The sequence below is a fragment of the Polyodon spathula genome, chromosome 14 (genome assembly GCF_017654505.1).
Source record: "Polyodon spathula isolate WHYD16114869_AA chromosome 14, ASM1765450v1, whole genome shotgun sequence".
Taxonomy (NCBI): domain Eukaryota; kingdom Metazoa; phylum Chordata; class Actinopteri; order Acipenseriformes; family Polyodontidae; genus Polyodon; species Polyodon spathula.
In genome coordinates this window covers 37,616,309-37,643,392 of record NC_054547.1, presented here as the reverse complement: position 1 = coordinate 37,643,392, position 27,084 = coordinate 37,616,309, and the positions used below count along the sequence as shown (strand labels likewise).

At 39.9% G+C, this 27,084-nt stretch overlaps 1 protein-coding gene across 1 annotated transcript; it reads left to right on the top strand.

Moving 5' to 3' along the window:
* Window positions 1–2,075: 2,075 nt before the first annotated feature.
* On the top strand, window positions 2,076–3,403 carry LOC121327279 (protein FAM43A-like). Its single transcript, XM_041271220.1, has one exon. It carries the CDS (start codon window positions 2,332–2,334, stop codon window positions 3,370–3,372), a length of 1,041 nt encoding a protein of 346 aa, XP_041127154.1. The 5' UTR covers window positions 2,076–2,331; the 3' UTR covers window positions 3,373–3,403.
* Window positions 3,404–27,084: the final 23,681 nt, after the last annotated feature.

Below are 27,084 nucleotides of genomic sequence, written 5' to 3'. Positions count from 1 at the left end.
ACAGCTCTGGAACAGAGGGGCCCAATTCTGATCCTGGAGGCCCATTCCACTCCCTGGTTTAATAGGTCAAATGGAAAGTATAATCGGCCTGGGTGAAGGTTTGATTGGTTTAATTACCGCTTAGAGCATGGTTGGCACAAAGATCTGGCCAGCCTTGCACTCTACTGCTTCAGAACATGAAGGGAAGCCAGTTAAACACTTCAATAGCATTTCTCTATACTGTAACCTGGTATCAGGTCTATCATGCAGGTATTTGGTTGGGATGCTACTGTGGGTCTATTGTACAGATGTTTTATCACTGCTATGTACAGTGCCTTTAAGATGCTAGATGGAAGCAAATGTGTGTATTAAGATATGCTCCACCAGTCTCGTCCATTTCCAGCTCCTGCTGTAGATCGAAATTACACTACAGCCACTGGGGGTTGTTAGGAACAAAGGATCATAAAACCTGACTGCAGACATTGGAACAGGAGAATATTTATGAACTAGAGGAGGAACAGAGAAACAGTACAACTCCTTATTCTAGTTGCTTTTACACCGGCTATCCTGCAGATGGCAGTGTTTAACAAAATATAAAAGTAAACTCCACGAATGAAATCCTGCTGCATAGTTAGGCTTCGAAGACCATGGCTGGGAAGCCTACCATTGTTGTTGTTAAGATTATTACTATTTTTATTTCCTTCTGCCAACAAAACCTTAAAAGTTGCATAAAATGAAAACCGTTGCACATAAACTCTTGCAATTTCACAGAATTGTAGACGCCGACAGGAAATAATCGCCACACTGAAGGAACACGATTGGTCACATGGTTTGGCAGACATATTGGATTTCACGACAAATTTTGGACAATTTACAAACATATTGTCGGAAACCACTTATGGCAGAGTTCTGAAACTTGGTATTCATGGTTAGGGATTGTCCACGATGCTCGAAATGAAGCTGTTTGTTTCAATGATATGGCTGCCATGTTTGATTAACTAATTAATGCACAAATGACTTCTCCAAAACTGCTGATCTGATTGAAGCAAAACTTGGCATACATGATCCAAGCATGGTTTTCTTTAAAGTTTTCCCAAATGAAGTTGCTAAAAAAACAAAACAAACAAAAAAAAAAACAACCTCTTCCCTATACTAAGAGAATGGCAACCAATCAAAAATTCTTAAATTAAACACTAACCACTGGAAGCCGTAAATGGACTGCAATGGACACAAAATAACTGAGCCATTGAGCCAAAAATGATAATGTTTTGCGCATTTTATTATAACACTGTTTTATAAAGAGCTACTTTGTAATTGTTTTAGTTACTGCGTCCTATTCGCGGTTATTGTATAGTCAAAAATTATCTAGGTTTGTTTCTTTATTTTCGAATAAATACGAGTAACTCCATTTGTTATGGCAAAAACAATTGTGGGTGGGGGCAGCTTTATTGCTAATTTATATCTTTGTAGTTTATGTTGGTAATTATTACAAGCACACGTTGCAAAAGCGAAGTGTAGAGATGCTGACTCGCATACAAAAACAACAGCGCGTTTTAATGGACTGACTGACTTGCCATTTATTATACCAAATGATTCACTATTGCATCAAACAAACAATATAAAAATACAACATGGCATTTGCTGTTTACATAAGCAATGTCTTATTTAAATATCAAACACGGCACCTCTTTGGCCTATTTTTAAATGGGCTGCACAATTTCTCTTTGGGGAATTCGAAATAAAAACGACATTTAACCCTTGAACAGGCTATCTTTATAACTTACAACAGTATACTATTCTTTTAAATTGCTAAATACATATCTATATATCTATATCTATAGATTAAATAACTGTTTGAGATTAGTGAGATTAAATAACTTTTTGTTCTGCATTAGAAAACATACCGAGCTGATATTTAATACCATTTCTTATCTAACTGTGTAAGTCCTTTCGGGAGAGCACGTGTAATGCACTCTGCCACTTTAAGAGTCGAGCGCTTAATTTGCCGTTTACGCTCCAGTTTCCACTCTGCTTTCCCCGCCTCCCCTGCCCTTCTCAGGCTAATGGTTCAACCCAGTATATATTTACAGCTGATCTTCCTATACACAAACATCAATTTACACAGAGTAGGTCAGTAGGGGAGGAAACAATGAACCGCTCGGACCCAAAACAGAGGAAGAAATAACCTCGCTCTCGGCTGTCTGTGGCATCATATTATTTCATCTTAGCAGCAGAAATAACTAAATACACGAGTTACGGCGAGAATGCTTTTATGTTTCCGGAGCAAATACATTGCAGCAGTGATAGTAGTAGCGTTGGTTTCAAGAGCACTTTATTTTCAAGCAACTTAGAATGCTGCCGTGGAAGAAAAATAAATTCGATCTGATCGAAGAAGACAAGCAGTCAAAGCCGAAGGGATATGCGGTGAGTCTCAACTACTCTGCACTCACGTCCTTTGCAAAGTCCTGCCCGGAGAGCGCTCTCAGCAGGGTCGGCAGCATGTTCAAATCCAAGAGGAAAAAAGTGAATATCACCAACGAGGACCCCACTTACACGGTGCTGTACCTGGGCAACGCCACCACTATCCAGTCCAAGGGAGACGGCTGCACTGACGTGGCCGTGAGCAAGATCTGGAACAAAAGCGAAATGGGCAAAAACGGCACCAAGATGAAATTTACCATCAGCTCCCAGGGGGTCCGCATGGTGCATGTGGATGACAAAGCCCGCAGACCGGGTCACCTGTACCTGCTGCACCGGATAACCTACTGCGTTGCGGACCCAAGGCTACCCAAGATTTTCGCCTGGGTTTACAGGCACGAGATGAAGCACAAAGCCGTCATGCTGCGGTGCCACGCCGTGCTCGTCTCCAAGCCAGAGAAAGCTAAAGCCATGGCTCTCTTGTTGTACCAAACTTCGGCTACAGCCCTGGAGGAGTTTAAGAGGGTTAAGCGCAGGGACGATGCTCGGCACCAGCAGCAGCAGCTGATAGGGGATCAGACCATCCCCTTGGTCCCCCTGAGGAAGCTCATGAACGGACAGTGCTATTACAAACCTCCCGTGGAGCGCAGCCGGAGCGCACCGAAATTGGGCTCCATCACTGAGGATCTTCTCGGGGAGGAGGAAGAGGAAAAAGAGAAACATTTCGAGTGCGATGACATTTTGGACACAGATGACGACTGCTTGGGCAATAGTAAACAAGAACTTTCTCAGATAATCAGCGACCTGGGGGAAATGTGCATTGGTAACGATGTCCTGACTCTGAAATCGGACCTGAGAGTCACCCGGTTACTGTCCGGGGAAAGCACGGGGAGCGAATCTTCTACAGACAGTAACCAGGATCCGAATTCACATTGCAATGGCTTTGAGGAAGTCAAAGAGCAAGATATAGCTTGAATAATAATAATAATAATAATAATACTAATAATAATAATAATAATAATAATTATTATTATTATTATTATTATTATTATTATTATTATTATATTTTATTTGTGTTTAAGTGTTTTCGTTAATGCTGTTATTATTTTAACAAAAAAACTGTCCCATTCCAACCCCCCTTTTTGTTCTTTTTTGTTGTTGTTTTTGTTTGTTTTGTTTTTTTAGGGGCGTATTTCTAATGAGCTGTCACTTTAAAGAACTGATGTGTACGACACTTCTGCAATACAGAACGGTGTCCTTTCGGTGTTTATGGAGGAGTACTTCGAGCTTCGTTTATGAATGCGGACACGCACATGTATCCTCGTCTTAAAGGACGAAAAGACCCGCTGAACTTGTGAAGGTAATGTGTTTACCTAGAGATATGCCAAATCCCTTAAATAACTGCCTTGGGGTGCGACAGGTGCAGTTCCATATGGTTTCTGAATGATTCGCACAACAAAACGCGATTACTAACGTCTTTATTCAGAACATTGTTTTTATATGTATAACTATTTTGTATATAACTGTCGTGAAGTTCGTTTGAGTGTTTTATTCGTTGTAGTTTTGTAAATGGCATTCTCCTATTACCCCTCTCCTTAAATGTTCTTGTAAACATGCACGTTATATCTTTGCTGTGCAAAAGACGTACCTTACAGTATTCCAGTTGTATATAGTAAATGTGTATAAAACATGTTATTTTTTAAAAAGATGTTTATTGTGAACTCACAAATACCAATAAAGAAAAGATAAATAAACTGTTTTGTGGCATGTAATTAAGAGTAAGGCGTAAATAAACTGGACATTGCATTATGTAATGCAGGGGTACTTATCGGCTTCAGTTGGCTTCACAGGCAGCATTTTAAGGGGAAAGTGTAATTGGTTTCATTATGAATTGTACCTGATTTTTTTTTTTTTTTTTTTTTTATCTCGGTGTTATAGCCTTACTTTAGAGTCGCTAAAACGTCTTAAGTAGGAGGATGGATACATCTTACTGTAATGCAGGAAACATTTTGGCAGACGATTTAAAAATAACATTGAAATGAGATATTCTATTTGGCGTTGCAATGACTGCCTATGACCCCAGCCCTTGAAAACGCGTTACTGATTGGTTGTAATGAAGAACACTACATTGCACAGTTGGCAGCCCGTTTTTACACGATTAATTGCATTGGCACTTTGAGAACATTTACACTGGCAATAGCAAGACAACAGGTTGGTACTGAGTGCCTGTATTGTACCAGGCTCCCTCACTGCGGGCTCTTTCATTCCAGTAGTCCATTCCTGGACCTTGTTCCAACTATCTCCCTAAACCATTGATTACACACATAGGTTCAATTAAACTCATTATTTACTTAATTGAACATCTATCAGTTCTATTGAAAAACCCCAAGTGAGTACCCTGGTATATACTGAAAAGGTTGTTCATACCAGCTCCAAACAGCCCTGTTGCCATGGTTAGCAATAACATTAACTCCAGGAGTGGCCAATCACACTCCTGGAGGGCAATGGCACTCCTGGTCTTTGTTCCAACCTGGTTCTAAATTGTTTAATTGAACCAATTAGACCTCCATCCAGACCCTGACGTAGTTCATTATATTATTTTACCTGTTAAACCTGGAGTGGAACGGCCCTGTGTTTGCAATGCCGTTGAATGCTGTGACCTTTCCATGGTTCTCCCAGTCCAAACATTATATGGGAAACCCCAGTTTGTGCAGCTTTACATGAAACCAAACTGCATAATTTCAACCCACTGCAGCTGTTTGTGTTCAGGACTATAAGCGTGGAATGAAAATAAAGACATGTCTTTACAGCAGTGAGGAAGGCAGATGTGTTATAAACACGCACATGCACACACACACACAGACGAGAAAATTCCCATGGCTGTTTACACTTGGGTGGACCTCCTGTTGTCATGGTGTGTTTTTTTTTAATTCAGCGCTGCATTGAAACGGACAGCTCATAAAGCCCTGCATCATGGCATATTCCAGTTTTAAATTAAATAGTACATTTAAATACTAAATAAGACACTGGTGTGTTTGACCAGCACAGGATGGAAACTCCCGCTCCCCTAATACAGACAGCACAGCACTTTCTGTAGGACTCGACCAAATCAGAAAGGAGATGACGTTCTGTGCTCTAGGACAGCTAGCGAGCACCATAGTATAATCTAATGGAAACTCCATAACACACTACAGCAGGAAGCTTAACCTGGAATTAATATTCACTATTCAACCATCCAGCAAAAATAAAACAACTCTCCCAGGACTGCAACTCTTTTTCTTACAACTGCAGCCCCTTTTCCATAAATGTCAATTTTAAACATGTCAATACATTTGTTTTGTAGAATTTTCTATTGCAATCTGTCACTGTTCCAGATTTGTCAATAAAAATAATTTGACAGCAGTTGCAGTTATTGGCTGTCAAATCAGCGAACCGTTATCTTCACAATGAGCCAGGAACCATCTGAGACTGAAAAACAATGTGTGGAAACATGAGAGGGGAAAAAGATTCTCTTTGCTGTGCATCAGATTTAAAAAGAAAGAAATCAGTGTATTTTACTGTAGAAGACAGAGCCATGCAGTTCTTCAGTATTAAACACTTAATAATGTTCAAGTTATCATTCTCAACTGTAAGTGTTAATGCTGCAGATCTACAGTGTGAGTACAACTGAACTTTAGTGCAAGGTGTCTTTTTCAATATATCTACCTAGACACTGTAGTGATCCTAATTCAATTATTTATTTATTGTGTGCCATTCTAAAAGTTTACCATGGTATTTTGCAGTTTCCTCATGCTTTTCCGTTGTCATAGTTTACCCTGGTTTGCCATGTTTATTAATATGTTTTACTATAACTCAATATTCTTTATAAAGCTGACCTATGCCTTACTATGCTTTAATGCACTTTGCTGTGCTTTTACTAGGGTGAACTTTTATAAGGGGTTCAATATGGGATAGCTGGTATCTTAAGTATAACAGATTCCAATTTAAGAAACAAACAAAAAAAAAAGACAGAAGGGGAGAAATTTAGCTCAGTACAGTGCGCACAGTGCAATGGAAAGGTAGACAGTTTCAGCTAAATTATTAAGCAATCAGATCATTAACCCTAATAAAAGAAACCCCGACACGCAGGCTTATCCAACACCTCTGCAGTAGCAAAGATGAAATCGTCTTGGAAAGGAGGGGTGTGCTTCCATGTTCGTTAGGACATTGATACGCTGGGACACATTTACTTTTTTTATGAATATTTGAAAAGATCCTATTTTAAGAAAGGATATCTGGTGTTTTTAAATGATGCATGTTGTGTTGCAGTGTGGTGAAGACCAAGGAGGAGGGGGGCTTGTTTGTAATTGTGTGTTGAAAACTATTGGATTTGCAGCGCTGGTTATTGAAGGTGGATATGATAGTGTTCAGGGTAGTTTTAGTGAGGCTACACCTTTTAGAATTGGAACTGTAAGTGGATGATTCCATCAGGTGACTGTCACAACGGATTAGGAGCAGGTTTTAGGGAGTTTGTGGATAGGGTTAGCTGTGGAATATTTAAACTCCCAAGTCAAAACTTCCACTGTGCCTCACCTGCTACATGCTATAGAGTAGTATAGAAGCAGGTGGGGCCAGCAGTTCAAATGGTTCAACTAGACTGCAGTCTTATCAAGGCTTTATATCTATGCAAATTTAGAGATGGAAATCAGACTCATGTTGTATAGCAGTTTGAGCCATTCCTGCAGTTTAATAAGACATACCTGAGCTTGTTACCTATACAATGGGAAGAGGGTGAAACAGCTATGCAAGGGGAGTATTATTTCCAGCAGCGTGGCTGCTTCACAGGGTAGTGCTTTTCCCCACACCAGCTAAAAAGGGTTTTTGTTTTGTCATCTTAGTCCAGGAATAGAGTAACTGCAGGAGCTGAGCAGGGCCCTTGTAATGCTTACCTTGTTAAATATGGAATGTGCATTTTTCTGTCTCAGGTCAGTTGTGAAACGTTCTTGTCAACGGAAGAGACAGTTGCATAACTCTGCAAGCACATTTTAAAGAATTCTCCCAAAACAGAAATGAAGCTGAGGGACCTGTCTGTGGCTAGGTTTGGGTTTTTTATAAAACAAATGTAATGGAAAGTCAGCAGACTAATAAGTGCAGTGGCATTATTAAATACCTGCAGTACCTAGAGATCCTGTTGGCCTGGTTTATATTATTTGTAGGGCGTCTGATTTTCAGGTGAAACTTTTTTCCAAATCCAGGTGAATGCTTTTTTTATAAAAAATTGGGAAGAATTATTTAATGAACAAATCTGGTGATATAGGGTGGATTTAAAAAAAATAAAAATAATAAATATTCACACACACATACACACACACTGTACATGGAGGCATTTCTCAGTTCCAATCAAGTTTTATTTCGTAATGGAGTTGTAAATATAATTGCACACAAAGCATACGGGAAAACTAAACAACTTTACTCCATGCTGTTCTACAAAGAGAAACGATCGACTGTTACATCTAAATGCTCTTGGCTTAAACACACACTCATAAAACAAATAACTGGGAAGAAAAGAGTGCAAAAAAAGCAGAAACATTAAAGCCATATTGCTGTAATTTAGAAAAATCTAATATATATTAAGGTGACTCAAAATGATCTAGACTTTCTTGATCTTGTAAACTTTCTTATAGTCATAACGAGAGTGTCATTCTTATCTCTGCGCAAATAAATATCACAGCTTCATTTGATTGCAGTTCAGTCCTTCAGTAATGAAAAGAGTGGCATGCTCTAAAGCACAAGAAACGAGGACACACTGATAATGCTGTAGGCAGTGACCTGATTTGAAAGCCTTGATCAGGAGTCCTAATATAATAATAATAATAATAATAATAATAATAATAATAATAATAATAATAATAATAATAATAAATAATAATAATAATATATCTGTCTGAAGCCTGTTTAATTACAGTCAGGCAATTCTGTTTGATTAGAGTCCTTCCAGGACAGAACCTAATCCGGATGGAGTAAAATTAACAAAGCGATGGGCAAGATTTTATAAGAGCATTACATTATTACTGCTTGAAGAATCCTAACTGCCAGGCAGGGCACTGAGCATGCATCCTCATTTAAGTCATGTGACAATTTGGCTGGAAGGTCAGATCGATATATCCTATTTCAGGTGTGATTTCCAAACAGTTCCAGGTAGCGATTCATAAACAGAATGGTGCTGCAAGTATTCTTCATGCATGGTATGATTAGTTGCAAAACAGGTTGTGTTGGATTCTTAAGCTATTTTTTAATCGTTGATCTGAAATACATGCAAAGTATCTCTGCAATGATGACAAGAGAGTTATCAGGGATCACTTACAATCCTATTTGTTATTTTGAATCTACATTGATTTCAGTGTGGGCAACAAAGGCAGCACTCACAGACAGCCCAGTCTAACAGCCATACTCAAAAACAGCTCTTGAGTGTTAGTGCTCACTTAGACCATGTGTACCAAGATCATATAGAAAACGGGCGCTTAAGGGAGCACTGACGCTCACAGTTTGCTTTGAAAATGGCTGTAAAATTGCAAGCCATAAACAGGCAGACCAGGTGGGCTAATTCATTATGAGAAAGGAAGGAGCTATTGCATGAGCGGTGCCAAGGTTTAAAGAAGCAGGAACTGAAAGTAAGACACACCTCTGTCTCAATCAAAGTGCTCTACTTCAACATTCTCTGCAAACTGGGTTTGTACAACTTTGCAGGGTTTAAATGAGCATAGCGGCATCATATCTAAATATAGGAACTTAAAACAGATAGTGATTGATCCCTATCGGTCTCAAGCCAAGCTCTTTCTGCTATATATATCGTTGTTTCAAAGGGGTGACCTGCACAAAGAGTCGTTGCTGGGAGCATAATAACAGGGAAAGGCACATCAGAAACTTCTATTTTGAGTTGTCTTTTAAGTCTTAATTGAAGGTTGATTCGCAATTTTCTCAAAGTTATTATTATGGGTTGTTGCTGGGAAACCAGCTGGTGGCCTTACTATTTAAAGGTGCAGCCTTCCTTCAATTGGCTCGCAATTAGTGTCACTAAGGTAATTATATTTGGAAGCGTGCAGTATTGAAGCATGTCAACATGATTCAAGATACACACCCACTCTTCAATCTCAGGGAAGAGGAACAAGTGCTATCCAGATCTAAAATATAAACAGCATGCCTGGCTTAATGTACTATATATGTCCTGGACCATAAGGACTCGTGATTACAAGCAGTGTTCATTGCCTGTATGAAGGTGCTGCATTTGCAATGTATAAATCTGACTGTGTGTGTGTTCATGCATGGAACCCAAGGATGATGGACAAACAGCTAAGTTCAGGAATGTAGATAAGGGAGAGGATGGATTGAATAAAGAAAACATTCATGAAAATGAAGGAAACATTCTTCACATAACTCTAAAGCTTTGCGATTCGATCCCTACAACGCTTCATTTGAAGACTGCAGTTCAGGGCTGCTTTCGTAGGGTTGATGGGCAAAGAAGCTTTTCATTAACCAAGACTGGCTTTAAGAATAAATAAACAAACAAAGCATGGCTTCAAGTTTCATTATCGGGGTTCACTTAGCAGAACAAGTTCAATACTCAGTATGGTTACCCCATTCCCTCAGAATGTAAAGCCATTGAAAAATGAACGCCGTGGTTTGGGCTTGCATTGTCCTTACATTCACGCAATCACTAAGCTTGAATAAAATCAATCCAGATTTCAAGTCTCTAAACTGAATCCCATTGAGAGGACCCGGGCGTCAACAGCAGCAGTCCTGTGTCAGTGTCAGTTACTGAATCTCTTCCCACACACATCCACTTCCTCACATTTATTAACACCTCTGTATCACACACACTCCCATGCCAGCTATCTGAAATGCCACCTCGCTCAGGCGCGCTGACACTAACCAGCTACCAGAGAGAGCGTGTGTGGTTCAGCAGTCAGAGTGCTGACCTCCCTCCAGCTCACATGGGCACAGGCTCAGTTGTTCAGTTGGTATAACATGGAAGCATTTCCTCCAGCAGCCCTGACCACAGCATTGTGTCTGGGCAGGGGTGGCAAGGTCATGATGGGTGTCACCTGATTTAGGTCAGGGCATTTTTCTTTACAGACACAAAATACAGCCTGCGACTTCCACTGACAAAGGAGAACAGTCATTGCATATCACTCAAGCCAGAGGAACAACAGATTTGTTTCAGACGTTGCTGTATTTTATATCGGAGGTAAAGACAATATTTATAAATCTGTATAATGATGTATGAAAACCAAAGCAAGTTTCCAACTCTACATATCACCAGCATTCAGCTTGCTAGCTAGCTCTGCACATTCCAAGGACAAACACCTCCCAGCATCCTGCATGCAGCCAAGCTAATTTGTTACAACACACTAGGGGGTTGGCTAATCAATCTTAGGTGATAATCAAACTACCATAATTACTACCCTTCCTAACCCACTCCAGGCAGTTCATTGGAAGAGTTGGTCGTCTTTCTTTCTAGTACGTTTCCTCCCGTAACACCTCAATGATGAAATTCACAACCTTGGCCTCAGCGACAGATAAGATGGTATGGATGTTAAGGAAGCTGAGATACAGACCCCTCTGCATTAAGTTCTGAAGCAAGTGCTTGTGTGTGTCAGGAGCTGGAGGGGAAACACACGCATTCAGATCAAAATCAAAGCAACAAGAATCTTGCACGTGCCTCCCGGGAACACCGAGCCAGATGGTGCCTGAATTTTATCCTGCAGGAAACTGATACAGCTCTGCCAAGGAGTGTGACTTTGTGTTCAACTCCTTCTTTACACAGATGCTCTGAAACTCAAAACTCCAGCAGTCAGCAGCCTAGTTATCACCCATTCCCTCGTGGGCCAGGCAACTTGTATTGCTCCCAGTGGAACTCACTTCTGGAACTTTCAGCACAGTCTATTCTAACTGGATAGTCCAGAGCCTTGTTCTCCCCAGGGTCAACCCAGCAGGTTGGAGTGGATAAAGTGCTAGACAGCAAGGCCATGGTATAAATAGTGACACTGTTTCTGGAAAAAAATTATATAAAGGCTCTGTGAAAACTAAACACAAAAAAACCCACTTTCCACCATTGCTCTGACAGCTTCGCACTGTAGCTTCTGACCAAAAAAATGGTTGGGAAACATACATTAAGATGATATTTTTACCACTTTGAAGACGTGTGGGGCTGCAAGAGTCACACAGTTCTTCTTTTGCACGGACACGACACCTTCCCTGGAAGCATTTCCTCCATCACATGTGATTTTTGTATCCTAATCACCCCCCACCCCCCATCCCTGAATCATGTCTGCTTGAGCTGGAATGAACCTGTTGTCAGATTGCGGAGCAGCATAGGATGCAAACAGACACATGGTCTCTGAACCCCTGCCTTTTATATTGTATTGTTGAGAATCCTGAGTTTCCAAATGACAAGGTTTGACAACAGTAAAGATCACAGCATTCTTGTACAGCAGCTCTTTAGTGAAATGTGGGAGCAGGAGAGGAGAGCTATAAAGGAGAATGGTGTTAAACTCATAAAAGATATGAAATGGTAATGAGATTGCGGTATGCAAAAAGGTGATCTGCAGACAATAAGATGCAAAAAGCCGAAGAGGAAGAGAAGTCCGAACGGGAAGTGACATAAAATACAATTATAGGATCATTTTAATATCTGAAGCTGGCACCTTGTTTGTGTCCTTGACAAAGAAGGGTTTGGGTGCAATTTAAAATACAGGTACATTAACTTCATGTTCTATAAATACACAGAGTTATTAGCTCACGCACAGATATTAAAAAACTCACATTGTCAGCACAGCTGGGTGCCTTTGTATGCAGCAGATTCAGAAGAGTAAGGACTGCAGGCACCAGGCAGACACCAGTGACTTATGCTCTATTGTCACACACACACACACACACATGTACACACACAGTGATCCCTCATTAGAATGTGACCCCAGCTATGGAGATGGCGTTGGAATGGCATGGAATGTCTTCATGTATTCTTATTCTAAGGCAGATCACATACAGTACAGCAGAGTTTCTAATCTCTGGATTCTGAATACAGCATTATAACGAGGGTATACAGGTAATACATAAACAGATGCACAATGAAGCTTAAATACAGATTTGTAAGTCAGCTGACAGACTCCAGCCTTGTCTTTAATCATCAGTGGCCTTCATGTGACCTCTCACCATCAGAAGCAAAGAGAAAGAGGAAAAGGAAATATTATTCATCTCTGGGATATGGATATAAAAACAAATATTGTACAGATAAGAAAACAAATGGGAATACCAGTGTTTATTGACCTTGAACACAATAAGGCAGTCTCTGGAATGAGCTGGATTAAAGACTGGTTAATAAATAAAGTGACCTTGCTAGTATTTCCTTTTTTACAGCTGGGCAGGAATAAGGATTAAATGATATGTAAAGTGTTACCTGTAAGAGTTGTACCTACTGGGGGGAAAGACTGGAGCTACACATGAGTTTAATTGAGCTCCCCAGTGGCAGTGTTACCAGAGGTACTGAAAGGCAGGTCATCGAGTCATCGTTCCTGGGTGATGGGTGGCGCGATTACCCTGAAACCCAAGGAGAGGAATTGGATTCACCTGCAAACACAGTGCAGCCTTGCAGCTGAGGTAAGCCTTGCAAGGACTGAAGATAGCATTTGATTTCACAGTTAATTTGCATGGTTGTGTATGTTGTAGTTTGCCAGGTTCTTCCAAGGGTTCTACTGTATACCCCTGTAAGGGTTAACGCAGCACAGTGCTTGTCTGCATCTAAACTAGCTAGACTAGAATAGGAGGACACACCTAGCTTCTTTATAAATCCCTGTTAAACCAGTGCAAATCTATTGGATTGAAGATCATGTTTCTAGGATTAAACTGGAACCCTTCGTATGCCTAATTACAGGCGGCGTACCATTGTGGGTTTTACATTATCCACTGCTGACATACACACTTATTGCTGTTTATCTACTGTAAAAGACTAAGCAGTAGCAAACTGAATTCAAGCCTGGATTTTTTTTTTGTTTTGTTTTGTTTTTTTTTCTTTACTATCCTGCTGCCTGATTTATGTCATTTGATAAAGCTTTTTAGTGAAAGGCCTACTTTAAGAGGTGCCACAAAATCTTCTGAAATATGCCCAATGCCGAAGCCGTATTCCTGAGCCTGGTAACATACCAAATTTAAATGTTTCAGGAATCAGTCCAAACTGGCAAATACTAAATTGGTCATTATTTATTTATTTATTTATTTATTTGCATTTCAGACAAACAAAAAAATAATGTATCACAACCATTGAGTGTTGCTTGGTTCTGTGATTCTAAAGAGGGATGGGCAAGAGAGATCCAGGCGGATAGAGAAGATTGCAAGCAGAAAGATATTCATCAAGAGTCCCAAGGGTGTTCTGAATTGCAATTCTGACTTACCCTACATTGCATGGTGTGAGTTTTTCTTAATGTGTGCAAACACAGCAATATCCCTCTGATGGACAGTTCCATAATTAACTGATGACTGAATTAATTGTTGCTTTGCATGCATAACAAAACCAGCTCATTCATCAGTGACTCAGCTGTTTGTGCAATAAGTAAACAGAAGTGGAAGACTCTTATTGGGGTTATTACTCTGGCTCATTTCCATTGGTGACATGAAGGATGTTATGGTGGCTTTGTTTGTTGGACTGGGTCAAAACTCCCACTACTGCACACCTGCACCCTGAGCAACAGTATCTGTTTGATTTGTTCTTGTTTTCATAGGAAAAGGGCCGATTGAGATTCCCTCTCCATTTACAAGAAATTAGCACCTGCTTAAGTAAGAAACATCATCAGGTAAGCCTTGGCAAACACAACCGCCCCCCTCCCCACACATACACACCCTGCATTGCAGAATTCTTCTTGGGCCATTCCAATTAGAACACAGCATGAGTTCTCTTCACTTTCAGCTCCCAAAGCCTATTGAAGAGGAGAATCTGGGATGAAATTTCACACTGCCGCTTTCTTTTACCTGAAGCATCCACTGAAGCGCTGTCAAGACAAAGAGGTAAAAGAGATGTCCTGTCCACTTTCCACCCAAGCTGCTGGATATATCTTACAAGATGAATATAAATTACTAAAAAGAAACTTGGTAAGGTTCTTTCTTTGACAAACATTCTCAATGTCACATAGCTGTTTCTAAGTTTCTTTCACTTGTACCTGCCTATATATTATACCGCAAGTGTCCTTTGAGAGAGAGGGAGAGAGGGGGAGGAGGGGTGGCTTTAGTTTTATACAATGCTTTGTATTATGTGGGCTGACTCAAGGATCAATTCTGGTCATAATCATCATTTTTTGTATTTTTTTGTCCTTGCTTTATTGTTATTTTTGCTGCTGGCCTCAGTGGGCAGAGACACTCAACCTGGTGAATGTGTAATTGTTCCAGAGACACAAGTGATGCGAATGTAACCGCAAGAGTTATGTCTGCCTCTCTGGGTGGTGATTGACAGAGAGACCATGCTGGTGACATCCAACAGCTTTGGGCTTTCTGACTAATTTTACCTAGGTACACTATATCCAGTCTCACAGTTTCTCCTCCCTTCTCTGCGCTCCCATTAGCACCCAGCTCCCCAAGCTCATTTTCCTGCTGGAAATCTTGGTAAGGGTGATGGACAATGGTATGTTTTTGAATTGGAAAGCAGATTAATTTGGGTTCAAATATTACTCATTTCTTTATTCAAACTGAATTCACAATGCAGGGCAAAAGGGATTCTTTCGATGTCAATAAGAGATGCATAAGACCATAAGAAAGGTTACAAACGAGAGGAGGCCATTCGGCCCATCTTGCTCGTTTGGTTGTTAGTAGCTTATTGATCACAGAATCTCATCAAGCAGCTTCTTGAAGGATCCCAGGGTGTCGGCTTCAACAATATTACTGGGGAGTTGGTTCCAGACTCTCACAATTCTCTGTGTAAAAAAGTGCCTCCTATTTTCTGTTCTGAATGCCCCTTTATCTATTCTCCTTTATCTATTTGTGACCCCTGGTCCTTGTTTCTTTTTTCAGGTCGAAAAAGTCCCTTGGGTCAATACTGTCAATACCTTTCAGAATATTGAATGCTTCATTCAGATTGCTGCGTAGTCTTCTTTGTTCAAGACTGAATAGATTCAATTCTTTTAGCCTGTCTGCATATAGCGTGCCTTTTAAACCCAGAATAATTCTGGTCGCTCTTCTTTGCACTCTTTCTAGAGCAGCAATATCCTTTTTGTAGCGAGGTGACAAGAACTGAACATCGTATTCTAGATGAGGTCTTACTAATGCATTGTAAAGTTTTAACATTACTTCCCTTGATTTAAATTCAACACTTTTTACTATATATCTGAGCATTTGCTGGTCTTTTTTTATAGCTTCCCCACATTGTCTAGATGAAGACATTTCTGAGTCAACATAAACTCCTAGGTCTTTCTCATAGATTCATTCTTCAATTTCAGTATCTCCCAAATTATAGTTATAATGCACATTTTTATTGCCATTTCATTTGCCATGTGTCTGTCCAGTTCTAAATATGGTGTCACCCTGCAGATCATTTCCATTACACTGTGTCTCCTGTCCACTGCAGAAAGCATCCATAGGAAGATGTGTGATGCTTGCCAGACCTTGCTGTGCTTGTACAGTGCATCAGCTCCACAGAGTAAAAGTACAAATGCATAAATTTGACTGTGCCTACTGAGAAACTTGGGTGCCTTCCTCGTTTGGGAAGATTATTCGGCACCCTTGGTTTTTGTCCCATCCCATTCTCTTCCAGTCAGGTGAAACATAGCACATAAGACTCATGAAGTAATCTGTCTGATATGCTTAATGGAATCCATTCAAAGTAATCTGAAGTACTATAGAATCTCTGCCTTTGAGTGTTCTTCAGTGAACACTCCCAGTACACCTGAGCCGTGTGTAGTCTAGGCATGACTGCACGCCTTCTCTGATGAAACTGCATACATACTGATAGTTAAACCACTAAGGCTTTGCTCTGCTGCTTAGTAGAAGTAATATGACTTGTTTTCAGAGTCTACCTACTCCCAGAGTGACACATTATCCACTTCACATGTTTTAGGTTAGGTTCCCCGAGAGGCTTAGTCATGGTAGTGCAGTCATGACATTGTAGTGCAGTACATTGTAGTTTTTTGTGCTGTTGTTTTATTGAATTATGCAGTCGGTGTTAGGGGTGTGCTGCTGTGCTGTAAAGCCGAGGCAGTAAGCTGACTTTTCAGTGTCAGTTTATGGCCTGGGTATGCCAGTTCAGCAGTAAAAATATCAGCAGCTCGGATTAGAGGAAAATAATCTACCAAGCGGCTTCTAAAACGCTCAGTGTGGAAGTTAATTGCCATTGACTGGCACTCAGTTGTAAAACACTCGTGTCTTCCATTATACTGGCCATTTTCAAATCCAATTTACAACAGAGTGATTTATTTGTTTTTACCTTCTTTAGAAAATATTCCAGTCCATGCAATTCATCAGCTCACTGCCACACGCTCAATAAGGTCGGCCTGCTCATTTGCAATAAAGATGAATAATTGCCTTGGTCTCTGCAGCCAGAGACCACAGAGAGGACAGTCTACTCCCTCACCTAAGAGAATAGAAATCTCAAGTTTCTTTGCTGCAGTGTCACTTGTATTTTCTTTCCACACTTTGCTGCAAAATTATTGCACTTTGAAATTAAAACTTTTCTTAAAATAAAAAAAAAAAACATTCGTTGGTTGCAGAAGGACACCATACATCTTTTTTTTAACTGGATTTATTTTTTTTTAGATTATTAAAATGACTAGTTATCAAGATCTGGACAACACAATCAAAATGTTACAGGCTGAATGGTTTGCTGTCTTTGCCAAGGAAATGCTAGACAATGTCTTGATCACTCTGGCTGATAATCTTATCTGTCTGGACAATCTTAAATGTCAGTTGAGGGATGACATTTTTGCACTGTAGGTGTTTAACTGCAGGGATATGACAATGCAAATCCCAACTCTAACAAAGCTGTGGTTTGCCAGGGCTTTTGTTAATGGAGGTTCTGTGTTTCCTTTATCAGATTCCATAGTTTAATCTGCCTTCGCTTTCCTGATATTACTCATAGCTTCCCTCCATGTCTTGTGTGCCTGCTGAATGCTGGTTCCATGGCTGGAATGAGCAGAAGCTGTTAACAAAAGACTAATTTGGCTCTGTGTTTTTATTTGTACACAGATCACAAAGAGAAATCGCTTCTTTCTGATTTTCAATTAGAGGTGGATCTAGCTAACTACTGACACCGTTTAGTGACAAAAATACACTCTAAAGAATCACAGCTGTTGCTATTCAACTAAAGCGAACATACAGTCAGGAGGTTAGTACGTGTCTTATGCTGATGTCAGCATCATTAACTTCAGCAGCAGCTAGGAGGAGATCCAGAAATACCTTCACATGTCTGTTATGTTGAACATGCACACACACACACACACGCTCGTGCACACACATACATATACACATGCATGCACACACACACACACACACACACATGCGCATGCACACACATACATATACACGTGCATGTACACACACACACACACACACACACACACACACACACATGTGCACACACATACATATACACATGCATGCACACACGCACACACACATACACACACACACACACACACGTTTGTATTCCTATACTTGTGGGCACTTCTCGTTGACTCTCACTATATTTTTATTTACTATTTCTAACTCCAGTCAGACAAAACTCCACACAGGATGAAAGTCGACAACAAACTAAATATTTTGGCACGTTTAGTTTTTTTTTTAAAAGCATATTTAGTTCTTAAAAAGGTGTTTTACAAAGTGGGCTCGTCCCCACAACGTTGTTTTTTCAGGAGTTACTATCTTTGTGGGGACATTTTCTCAAATTGATAGTAATACCTGCCCACTCACACACATGCACACACATGCACACACACACTCACACACACTTACACATGCACAAACAAATACACGTGTGCACACTCACACACACACAAATGTGCACACACACTCACACACATGCACACACATACACATAAACACACACAGGTGCGCACACACACACTCACACACATGCACACACATACACACACACACTCACACACACACAGACACACACACATATTAACACTGTCTCTCTTGCTGTGGAAGCTGCTCCTGCTCTCAGACATTGTTAATGCTCCTTCCTCCTCCAGTGCAGCAGGGGGCCAAATTGCGTGTCGCCTCCAGCCTTTTTAATAAATCCACCTGCTCCTATTAATTGCGTTCACAGTTAGAGCCAAAGAGTGGAGCTGAAAACCACAATGGTGCTGACATTTCCAGAAGCGCCATTATTCACCCGTGATTCAGACCAGCAAATCAGAGCCTGTACCAGCTGTTTACATTGTGACAGATCTGAAGGAGGTGTTACCCACTTATTCCCCTGAAAAGGCATTTCCACTGAGACGCAGTACGGTGTATGGACAGCATGACATCCTGCTGTAGATGTTACAGGCTCCGCTCAGCTCAGATCGAAAGCATGTTCAGATTTTTCTCGTACCTTCCCTTCCCTTGCCTGGGAAGCTTTAGAAGCCCATGCATAAAAGATGAATGCATTGACCCGTGTTTGTAAAAGCTCTTTGCTCCCGGGCGCAATGGGAGCCCATTCAGGTATGATGGTTCATTTATACACTTGGAACAGTGAGTCGTACTATTAGTTTTTGTTCTTAAGCATTTACAGTAACACATTAAGTATCTCTAATTACTGTGCATTTACGTAGCAGTTACCTAATGAAATGACTTTGTGGTATATAAGGCTAGTGTTGATTTGATTGCAATTTGTTTAGGTACTGATTGTTTTTTATAAGCTATTTATATTAAATAAGAAAAAACAGGTATCTCAAAAAGGCCCTCATATATAGAACAGGGTGTAGCACAGATGGGCATGCACTCTAAAGCATTTCTGTATTGACCAGATCTGTACAAGCCCTGGTGGAGCCAAGACCTAGTGGTTTATCTGTAATACAGCACATGGTTTGACAGCAGAGCATGCTCTTCATAGTGTATCACATCACCCAGGCAGCAGGGCTCCCAGCTTGACTTTAATGCAATAAAACTGAATTACCCTAAGCGTTTGTTCCCCTTATTTGTTATTATATAGCTTGGCAAGATTAGCTGAAGCTGAAATTTGCCAGAATTTAGCAGCTACTGCTGTTGCTGCTGCTAATTCTTGATTACTGTATTTCCAGGCAGGCCAGTCACTTCTTGTAGATGTAGAAATATGGATCCTATGGCCCTCCAGCTGGAGAGGAGGCGTGCTTGATGATAGATAATAAAGAATGCTGGCTGACAGGCAGTCAAAGCTATTGCCCAGAGGCTTCACTGGTTAATCCAACAGCAGTTGATTTCTGATGCTTTAAAACCTGGAACCCTGCTCTGCCCCAGGCCTCCTAACTGCATGTTTATTATTGTATTTAATGCTGTTAAGAAGAGGGTCAATACATCAACTCTGGAGAAAAAGGCACGTGGGATGAATAGAGTTTAATGACCAAACCCTCGTTTAAATCATAACCCTACCCTGACCCCTTAGCGCTCTTCTCTAAAGCAGATATTAGATAATCGATAGCTATGACTACAAAGACATGCACCCTGCCTGCCCAAACGAAAAGCAAAGAAACCACGAGCACCTTGGATATTATCTTCAAGTATTGATCATTCTTGTCAGACAGCTTTTTTGCGTCTTCCAGTCCTGGGTTTGTCAATTACAGATGCTGTTTCTCTGTACTTGTTTATTATGCTTCGGATAAAACACCTTGAAAATCACTCAATGTTTTTCCTTCTTATGCAAGTCAAGATTGTTATAATAGTAGAAAACACTAGTGGAGGCTTTGAGTAAATTGTTAATGCTATTAGTGCATCTGAGTACAAATGCATTGGTCGGAATCCAGCTTTTGAGTATGGAATAAGATGTTTCCTCAGCATGGCCGGAGATAGAGTGGGGGAGGCTCCAGTTGCTATGGGGAAGATGTGATGTCATGCTTACAAAATGCACACATCTGTTTTGTCTAATGCTAATCTATTACAGACTCTATTCTGCCAGTGTGTTAGCAACTTAATTTATTATTGGTAACAACACCTGATTGAAACAGTAATTCAATGTTTCAAAATGTTACCTGTGAGTGCTCTTCGCATTTATTGTTGTGAAATATAAGGTATGCAATTAGTAATTACAGCACTGTAGGTGGGGTTTAGAACATTGTGCACAGTACAATTACTCAATAACTTTTAAAGAGGCCAGCCGGCAATTCACTGCATTTAATTTGTTTTAACAAATTTGTTCAAAGACAGCTCCCTCTAGCTGTCCAGCTGTGGCAAACATCAGTATCAAAATCACACATTTCGTAGAAAACCATTTATTTTTCCATTCCCTTTTTTCTCTGTTTTGGTGGGCAGAATGTATCACTGCACAATTAACACTTGTCAATTTAAGTAGAATGGATGAAACAGTCCTGCAATAATCCTGAAACTGAACTTTTCAGATAAGAAAAGTTATATTATTTTGACCTGGTGCACTTTTATTGCAGATATTGCTGACCCTTGTGGAAAAGACAAGGTAATGGGATATAAACTCTAATACCGTTGTGGGAGGGTAGTGGGTGGAGCTTTTGGGAAGGACCAGAAATGAGCCGGAAATTGAGTTTTAGTCCCTGGAGCCCTGTACCATTAATGGTATCAGGGCAGGGTTTTATTTTACCAAACAATAAAATAGAACAGTCCAGTATTGCAGAAAATAAACAAGAAAACCACCTGGAATACCAGCAATGGTAAACTCAGGTTTGAAATAAAAAGAGTAAACAAAAAATGTCACGATTACAAAATAAATAACAACAAAGGAAGCACTGGGTTTCTTTGTGCTACTGCAGTGGGTTTCCTCTCAGCGCCTCTTAGCTCCCTTCCACAGATTAATGGCCAGTCCTCGGCTCCTCACTCCAGTAATCCAAGGTTTTCAAGCTTCTGTGAATAACAGCAGCGAATAAAAGCAACAAGCACAGCATGTGTCTTCAGTTCAGCCCAGGGAGACCGAATGGCAAAACCATACTGCTTAAATACTGCCAAGTCCCACCCCTGCAATCAGCACGCTGCCCCACGTCAGCCAATCAACGAGAACAGCACAGCTGATTGCAATGATGGGACCAGACGGCCACATGGTTCTACCTTGGGCCAAGATGGCCGCCTGACCCGGAACTTTCTGTATGGTCAGAGTTCAGCCTCCTGATCCAATCACGGTCAACCCTACGCAGTGCTGCTGGTGGTCAGGAGGGCAAATTACGACATGGACTCCTTTCAATCCTGTCACAACCGTAAACAAACAAAAATAATTTAAAAAGTGTATAAGTTGCACCTTCATATAAGTTGCACCTTTGTATAAGTCACACATTGTTGCTTCCAGGAACATTCCTACTTGCAGAAGCACCTACACATAAACTTACTCCTATCCTTAACTCACAATGTCTCCCCGATGCCACTATCAGATTGCTCATCTGTTATTCAGTCCCTTAGTGGTACTCGAAATAGTTGAAATAACGTTCCCTACACAACTTATGCTGTGAAAGCTCAGAGAACAGCCTGTATACAAAAATATGTGCAGCTTCTTATCAGCTTTATTGCAGTCACTCTGGTATACCAGTTTCCAGACCACCAAGGTTGTTTGTAAAGATCAACCCCCAGTACTAGATTCCCAGTTTGGTTAATGTGCAGTAGAGGCATGGATACAGTGAAACAACACCGGCCTCTGTAGGCATTTGTGTATATATAGCAGATTAAGGGTGGCTCACGACAGTAATGTCAGGAAGCCTTCTTGCAGTTAATGGTTAACCATTCCCACCCCTATGGAAACATATCATCCAATGCCAACAGCTTGACAAAAGTCTATAAGACAACAGCTCTCTTCCCCACAACTGCTGACACATAATTGCAATGTCATTAAGCACAGTTACAATGTACTTAATGTGGAAATCTTTTTGCACGAACAAGCTTTGTTAGCAAAGCAAAGTAAATGATGCTTTGTAAACATGCCAGTACTCTGAGCAAGAGGAAAATTCGCTTCCAGTCTGCTCTTAAAACACTCAGTGCTGAGGTGAATTGTCATTGATTGGTACTCCGTTGCAAAGGTGAGGGGAGGACAGCTTTTTAGTTTTGAAATCAACACCTTAATGAATGGATTGATTGAATGCCTGCCGAACAGTACAAGTTCCTGTACAGCCCTGATTACTACTGTGTTCTATTTTTCTTTCATTCATTTTTCATGTTGCATTCCCTTTAAACTGGCATATATAACTTGAACGAAGGGGCAATTAATATCAGTTCTTACTTTCATCAGCATGAGGCTATTTATTTATGTGTTGATGCAATTCAGTAGCATGTCCCATTAAGTGTCTCTAATTACACTAATTACCCTTTAATTGCATAGTGTGGTTAGGAGGTACTTGCATTATAAATACACAGCCATGTGTGCAAATACAGGGTGGGTGCACAAAGACGTTAACAAATGTTCTTCTCGTGATTGAAATTCAGAATGTAGACTGAAACCAGCTCACTTGGGGTAATACTTTACTGTGTAGATTTATTTGGCTTTATAAAGGAGACTGGTCCTCTCTGTTTGTGTCACTCAGAATTGTAAATACAGTGTACCTCAAGAGTGTTCATTTATAACACACAATAAAATCCCCTGGTATCTGCTTACCACATCATTCCTGAGCCTAGCCTTCTAGTTCTACTTTGCTTTCTATCCATTTGCATTCATTACATGTTTCAGTTCTAAATAATTCCATGAAACATGAGGCTAATTTGGAGCAATGATTTCCATCTGAAATGTTTTCGTCACATTAGACCAGCTATGCTATTGTTATATACTATTGTTATTTAACTACTCTATATGAAATAATGTAACGCATACTGCAAGATGCATGCTGATTTACAACTCATTCCACGTATATACAGTATATATACAGCGAGAGAGAGCGAGAGAGAGAGAGAGCGAGAGAGAGAGCGAGACAGAGAGAGAGATTAATATAATTGTGTTTATCTATTAATAATCCATGAACAGCCTGCGGTTTCTAACTGTTCAGCAGACAGCAGACATATGAAATGAGCCAAGCCGTGGTTGCTGTCACTTATTTTACAGCATGGTTTGGCTGAGGTATTTGAATCCAGTTTCGCTTGAATATTGATCCTGAGCACAGACTTCAAGGAGCTGATATTCTATTCTGGGCTACAAGCTATTTCAAGTCTGCTATAGGAAGCAGCACCGTTCAGATGATTTGTTGGGTCTTAAGCAATCAAACCTGACACAGAGGGAATTACCAGAGATCAGCTTGCATATTTGCTGGACATTGATATATCTTTTTTTTTTTCTTGTAATTGTAATTATTATTGGTGAAATATAGGACGGTCTTTACCCTTAATGCAATTAGTATCATACTTGATTCATGAAAACAATGTTTTCAGAATTAAATGGAAGAGCTAGCTTTTGGTTACCTTGATAGAGAAAATAAAACTCCGAGAGCAACTCGCACTATTTAGTACCTTTCATTCTGTCGTGATAAACACGTTTACTGCATGTTCACAGAGGCAAAAAAGACATTGACAATGCTTTAAACATTTTGACAGCTTGACATGTTGTCTTTACGCTGCAATTCCCCAGCAGTAATTGCCATCATGTATCTCTATTATAAAGAAACGAGGGGTCACGGTCTCGCTCTACCAGATGCTGCTCGCTCTGCTGATGTTTAAACGATGGCAGGTTGAAACGGCAGCCAGCTCTAGCACACCCAGGATGGGTTCTTATCAGAGTCAAACATCTTACTCCATCCTCTTCATTTACACCACCAGGTCTGAATAGGTTCAGTTAGAAAGCGCTTGTGCTTCTTTTGATAAACCCAACTGATTCATGCTTTAGCTGTGGGCTGGGCAGTGCACGAACATAGACTGAACATGAGTGCATCAGACATGCACTCAAAATAGGACATGTCATTATAAGATCAGCTGAGCTTGTTCAATAAACAGAGTAAAGGTCATGAATGACACGTGTGTCTGCATGTTAGTATATGCATTTATACTCCACATGACAAGCACTGGTAGTGAACATTTCAGATGGACAGGCAATGCTGTACTGATAAGAATCAACTCAAAGTGCCACCAGATTAAACGACTGCCTAACCCAGACTAGCATGTCTCCCCTTCCCAGTGAAACTGTGGATGTGGATTTATCTTTGTTTTCTCTAAAGATGTAACTTCATAAACAAAACAAATCTATTTGAAAAAAAGGACTTAGAAACCATTACAAAAGAGTTTGAATTGAATATGATGTACCCGAAATCAAACTTTATACACAGAGACTTAAAATAGCAGAAACATTTATTATACATGCACAGAAAGAGTCATTATTGAAAAATCTTTACAAATTACAAGCCCGGAAATGAGTCAGAGTTTATTTCTGTTCTGGTGAACTCCCTGGCTGAGTTTCATCTGAATACTTAGATCATTATAATTCCAAAGTACCAGTTGGAAAGATCTATATACATTAGCATCCCTGTCTTTTCTATATGCCTTTCTGGATGTGTGTGCAAAACTTCAAGTTGTTCTTTTCCTGAGATTCCTAGGGTGGCGTAGTCGATAGCATTTCAATAGATGTATTTCTGTTTTCAGCAGCAGATGGTTTATAATCATCTCTTATATATCCACATGCAATAAAAGAGAATGATGCTTCATGAGCCTACAGGAGTTAGGCCCTTTCATCAGCTGTCTGCTAATCTCACCCACCTTTCTCCATGAATTACAATTCTTTGTATGTGGGCAAATGGCACTGGCAAAGCTGCATTGTCAATGTAATTAAATAGCCCATGTAATCCTGAACCTTAATATTTGATATTTCAGAGAAAATAAAGAAATAACACTACTTCGAGTGAGTTTTCACATAAAAGACTTGAGTACAATTAGAGCCATTGACCTAGATTAAAGTTCTCACCTTCTGTGCTTTCAACTAAAACTTTTCAAATATGAAGGTTGGGTTTTAAATAAAACTAAAACTCCATCACAGCAACATTTATATTCTTAAAATGTATTGATTTGTGAATAGTTACATACCAAACTAAACTGCTCAATCTTAAATGAATACATAAATAAAGCTAATTATTTATCACTGTGGCATCATCTAAAAGAGAACTATAAGAATTTTGCAATGGAGCACAGCAGAGAAAACACCCCTTACCCACCCAGAGTCAGTCTTTTGCTTTTCTTTTATTTCCTCTTTCTGCGTCAGTCCAAACACACACAGTTGTTATACTTAGGGCTGCTTTGCTTTTATAATGTGTTCAGTTGTTAAAGTTCCTGACTGCACCACTAAATAAATCTAGTTTCAGAGGCTCTTAATACAGAGCTCAATTGTCTATTTGGGACCCCATTGCACATCAGAATATCTAGTATATCTAGAAAACCAGTGGGGGAAAATGTGATTGTTTTTTTTGCCACATAATTAGTTTAGTCTTGTTTACAATAGTTGTTGCACGCTGCAGCAAAACTGAATGAAGAACACAATGGGCTCGGGCACAGGAATATCGCACGTGCGCATCCAGCGATCTTTTAAAAACTGCATCTGCACAAGCATGGAATAATGTGGGGATACAGAATTCTATGGGGTAATGTCTGCCTAACACCTGTCAGAACAATTTGATTTAAAGATACATGCCTCGGTTCGAATGGCAGTTTTTCCAGTCAAATCTGTAGATGTAAAAAAACCACATAACCGTTTTGTCCCCCTCCCTTGAGTTCGGGCCCAAGGCACATGCTTAGTTTGCCTATGCGTTAATCCGGCCCTGTTCACAATATATATATATATATATATATATATATATATATATATATATATATATATAGTAAATGATCCTTCGTAACTCACGCCGTTCGTTGCCCCTTTAAAACAGACCCAGGACACAAAAATTGAGTTTTCTAGCGCTGACGCATACTTTTTAATAAACACAGAAATGAAAACAAACAAAACAGAAACAAAAAAAAAAAAAAACCTAACTCCGTCTTGGAGCACTGACTAAACACTAACAGAAAACTAACTATCACGCAGGACGGCCAAGCCGTTTACCTGCCACAAACCCTCAAAACCACAAACTCACACAATTCCTCAATACGACTGCTCACTCACACAGTCGGGCTCTTAATTCAGCAGCCCCGAGCAAACTGGCTGCCTCTCTTAAATACCCTGCACCTGGCTCCAATTTGCAATTAGCACCAGGTGCAGGGGATTAACTAAACAATAAAAACAATTAACACAATTATAAAACCCTTATCCCATTCACCCACAGTGCATTTTCATGTGTTTTAGCAGGGAGGAATCCCAACCCCCTCCCTGCTATCTTACAATATATATATATATATATATATATATATATATATATATATATATATATATATATATATATATATATATATTTGAGGTGTGACATCGCACTGTGTCTTAGATATAGTGCAGGATTAAAGTTTGACTTCCTTATACAGGACGTACATTCAATTATGATGCTAATTGGCAATCTTATTAATTACGTTATTAACAGTTAAAGATTGTGATTAGAGATAGTAACTCTCTATTACAATAGAAACATTTTTAAGAATGTAACAATATATATATAC

Excerpts from the sequence above, each read along its gene's own strand:
- LOC121327279 (XM_041271220.1), top strand. The coding sequence starts at position 2,332 with ATGCTGCCGTGGAAGAAAAATAAATTCGATCTGATCGAAGAAGACAAG.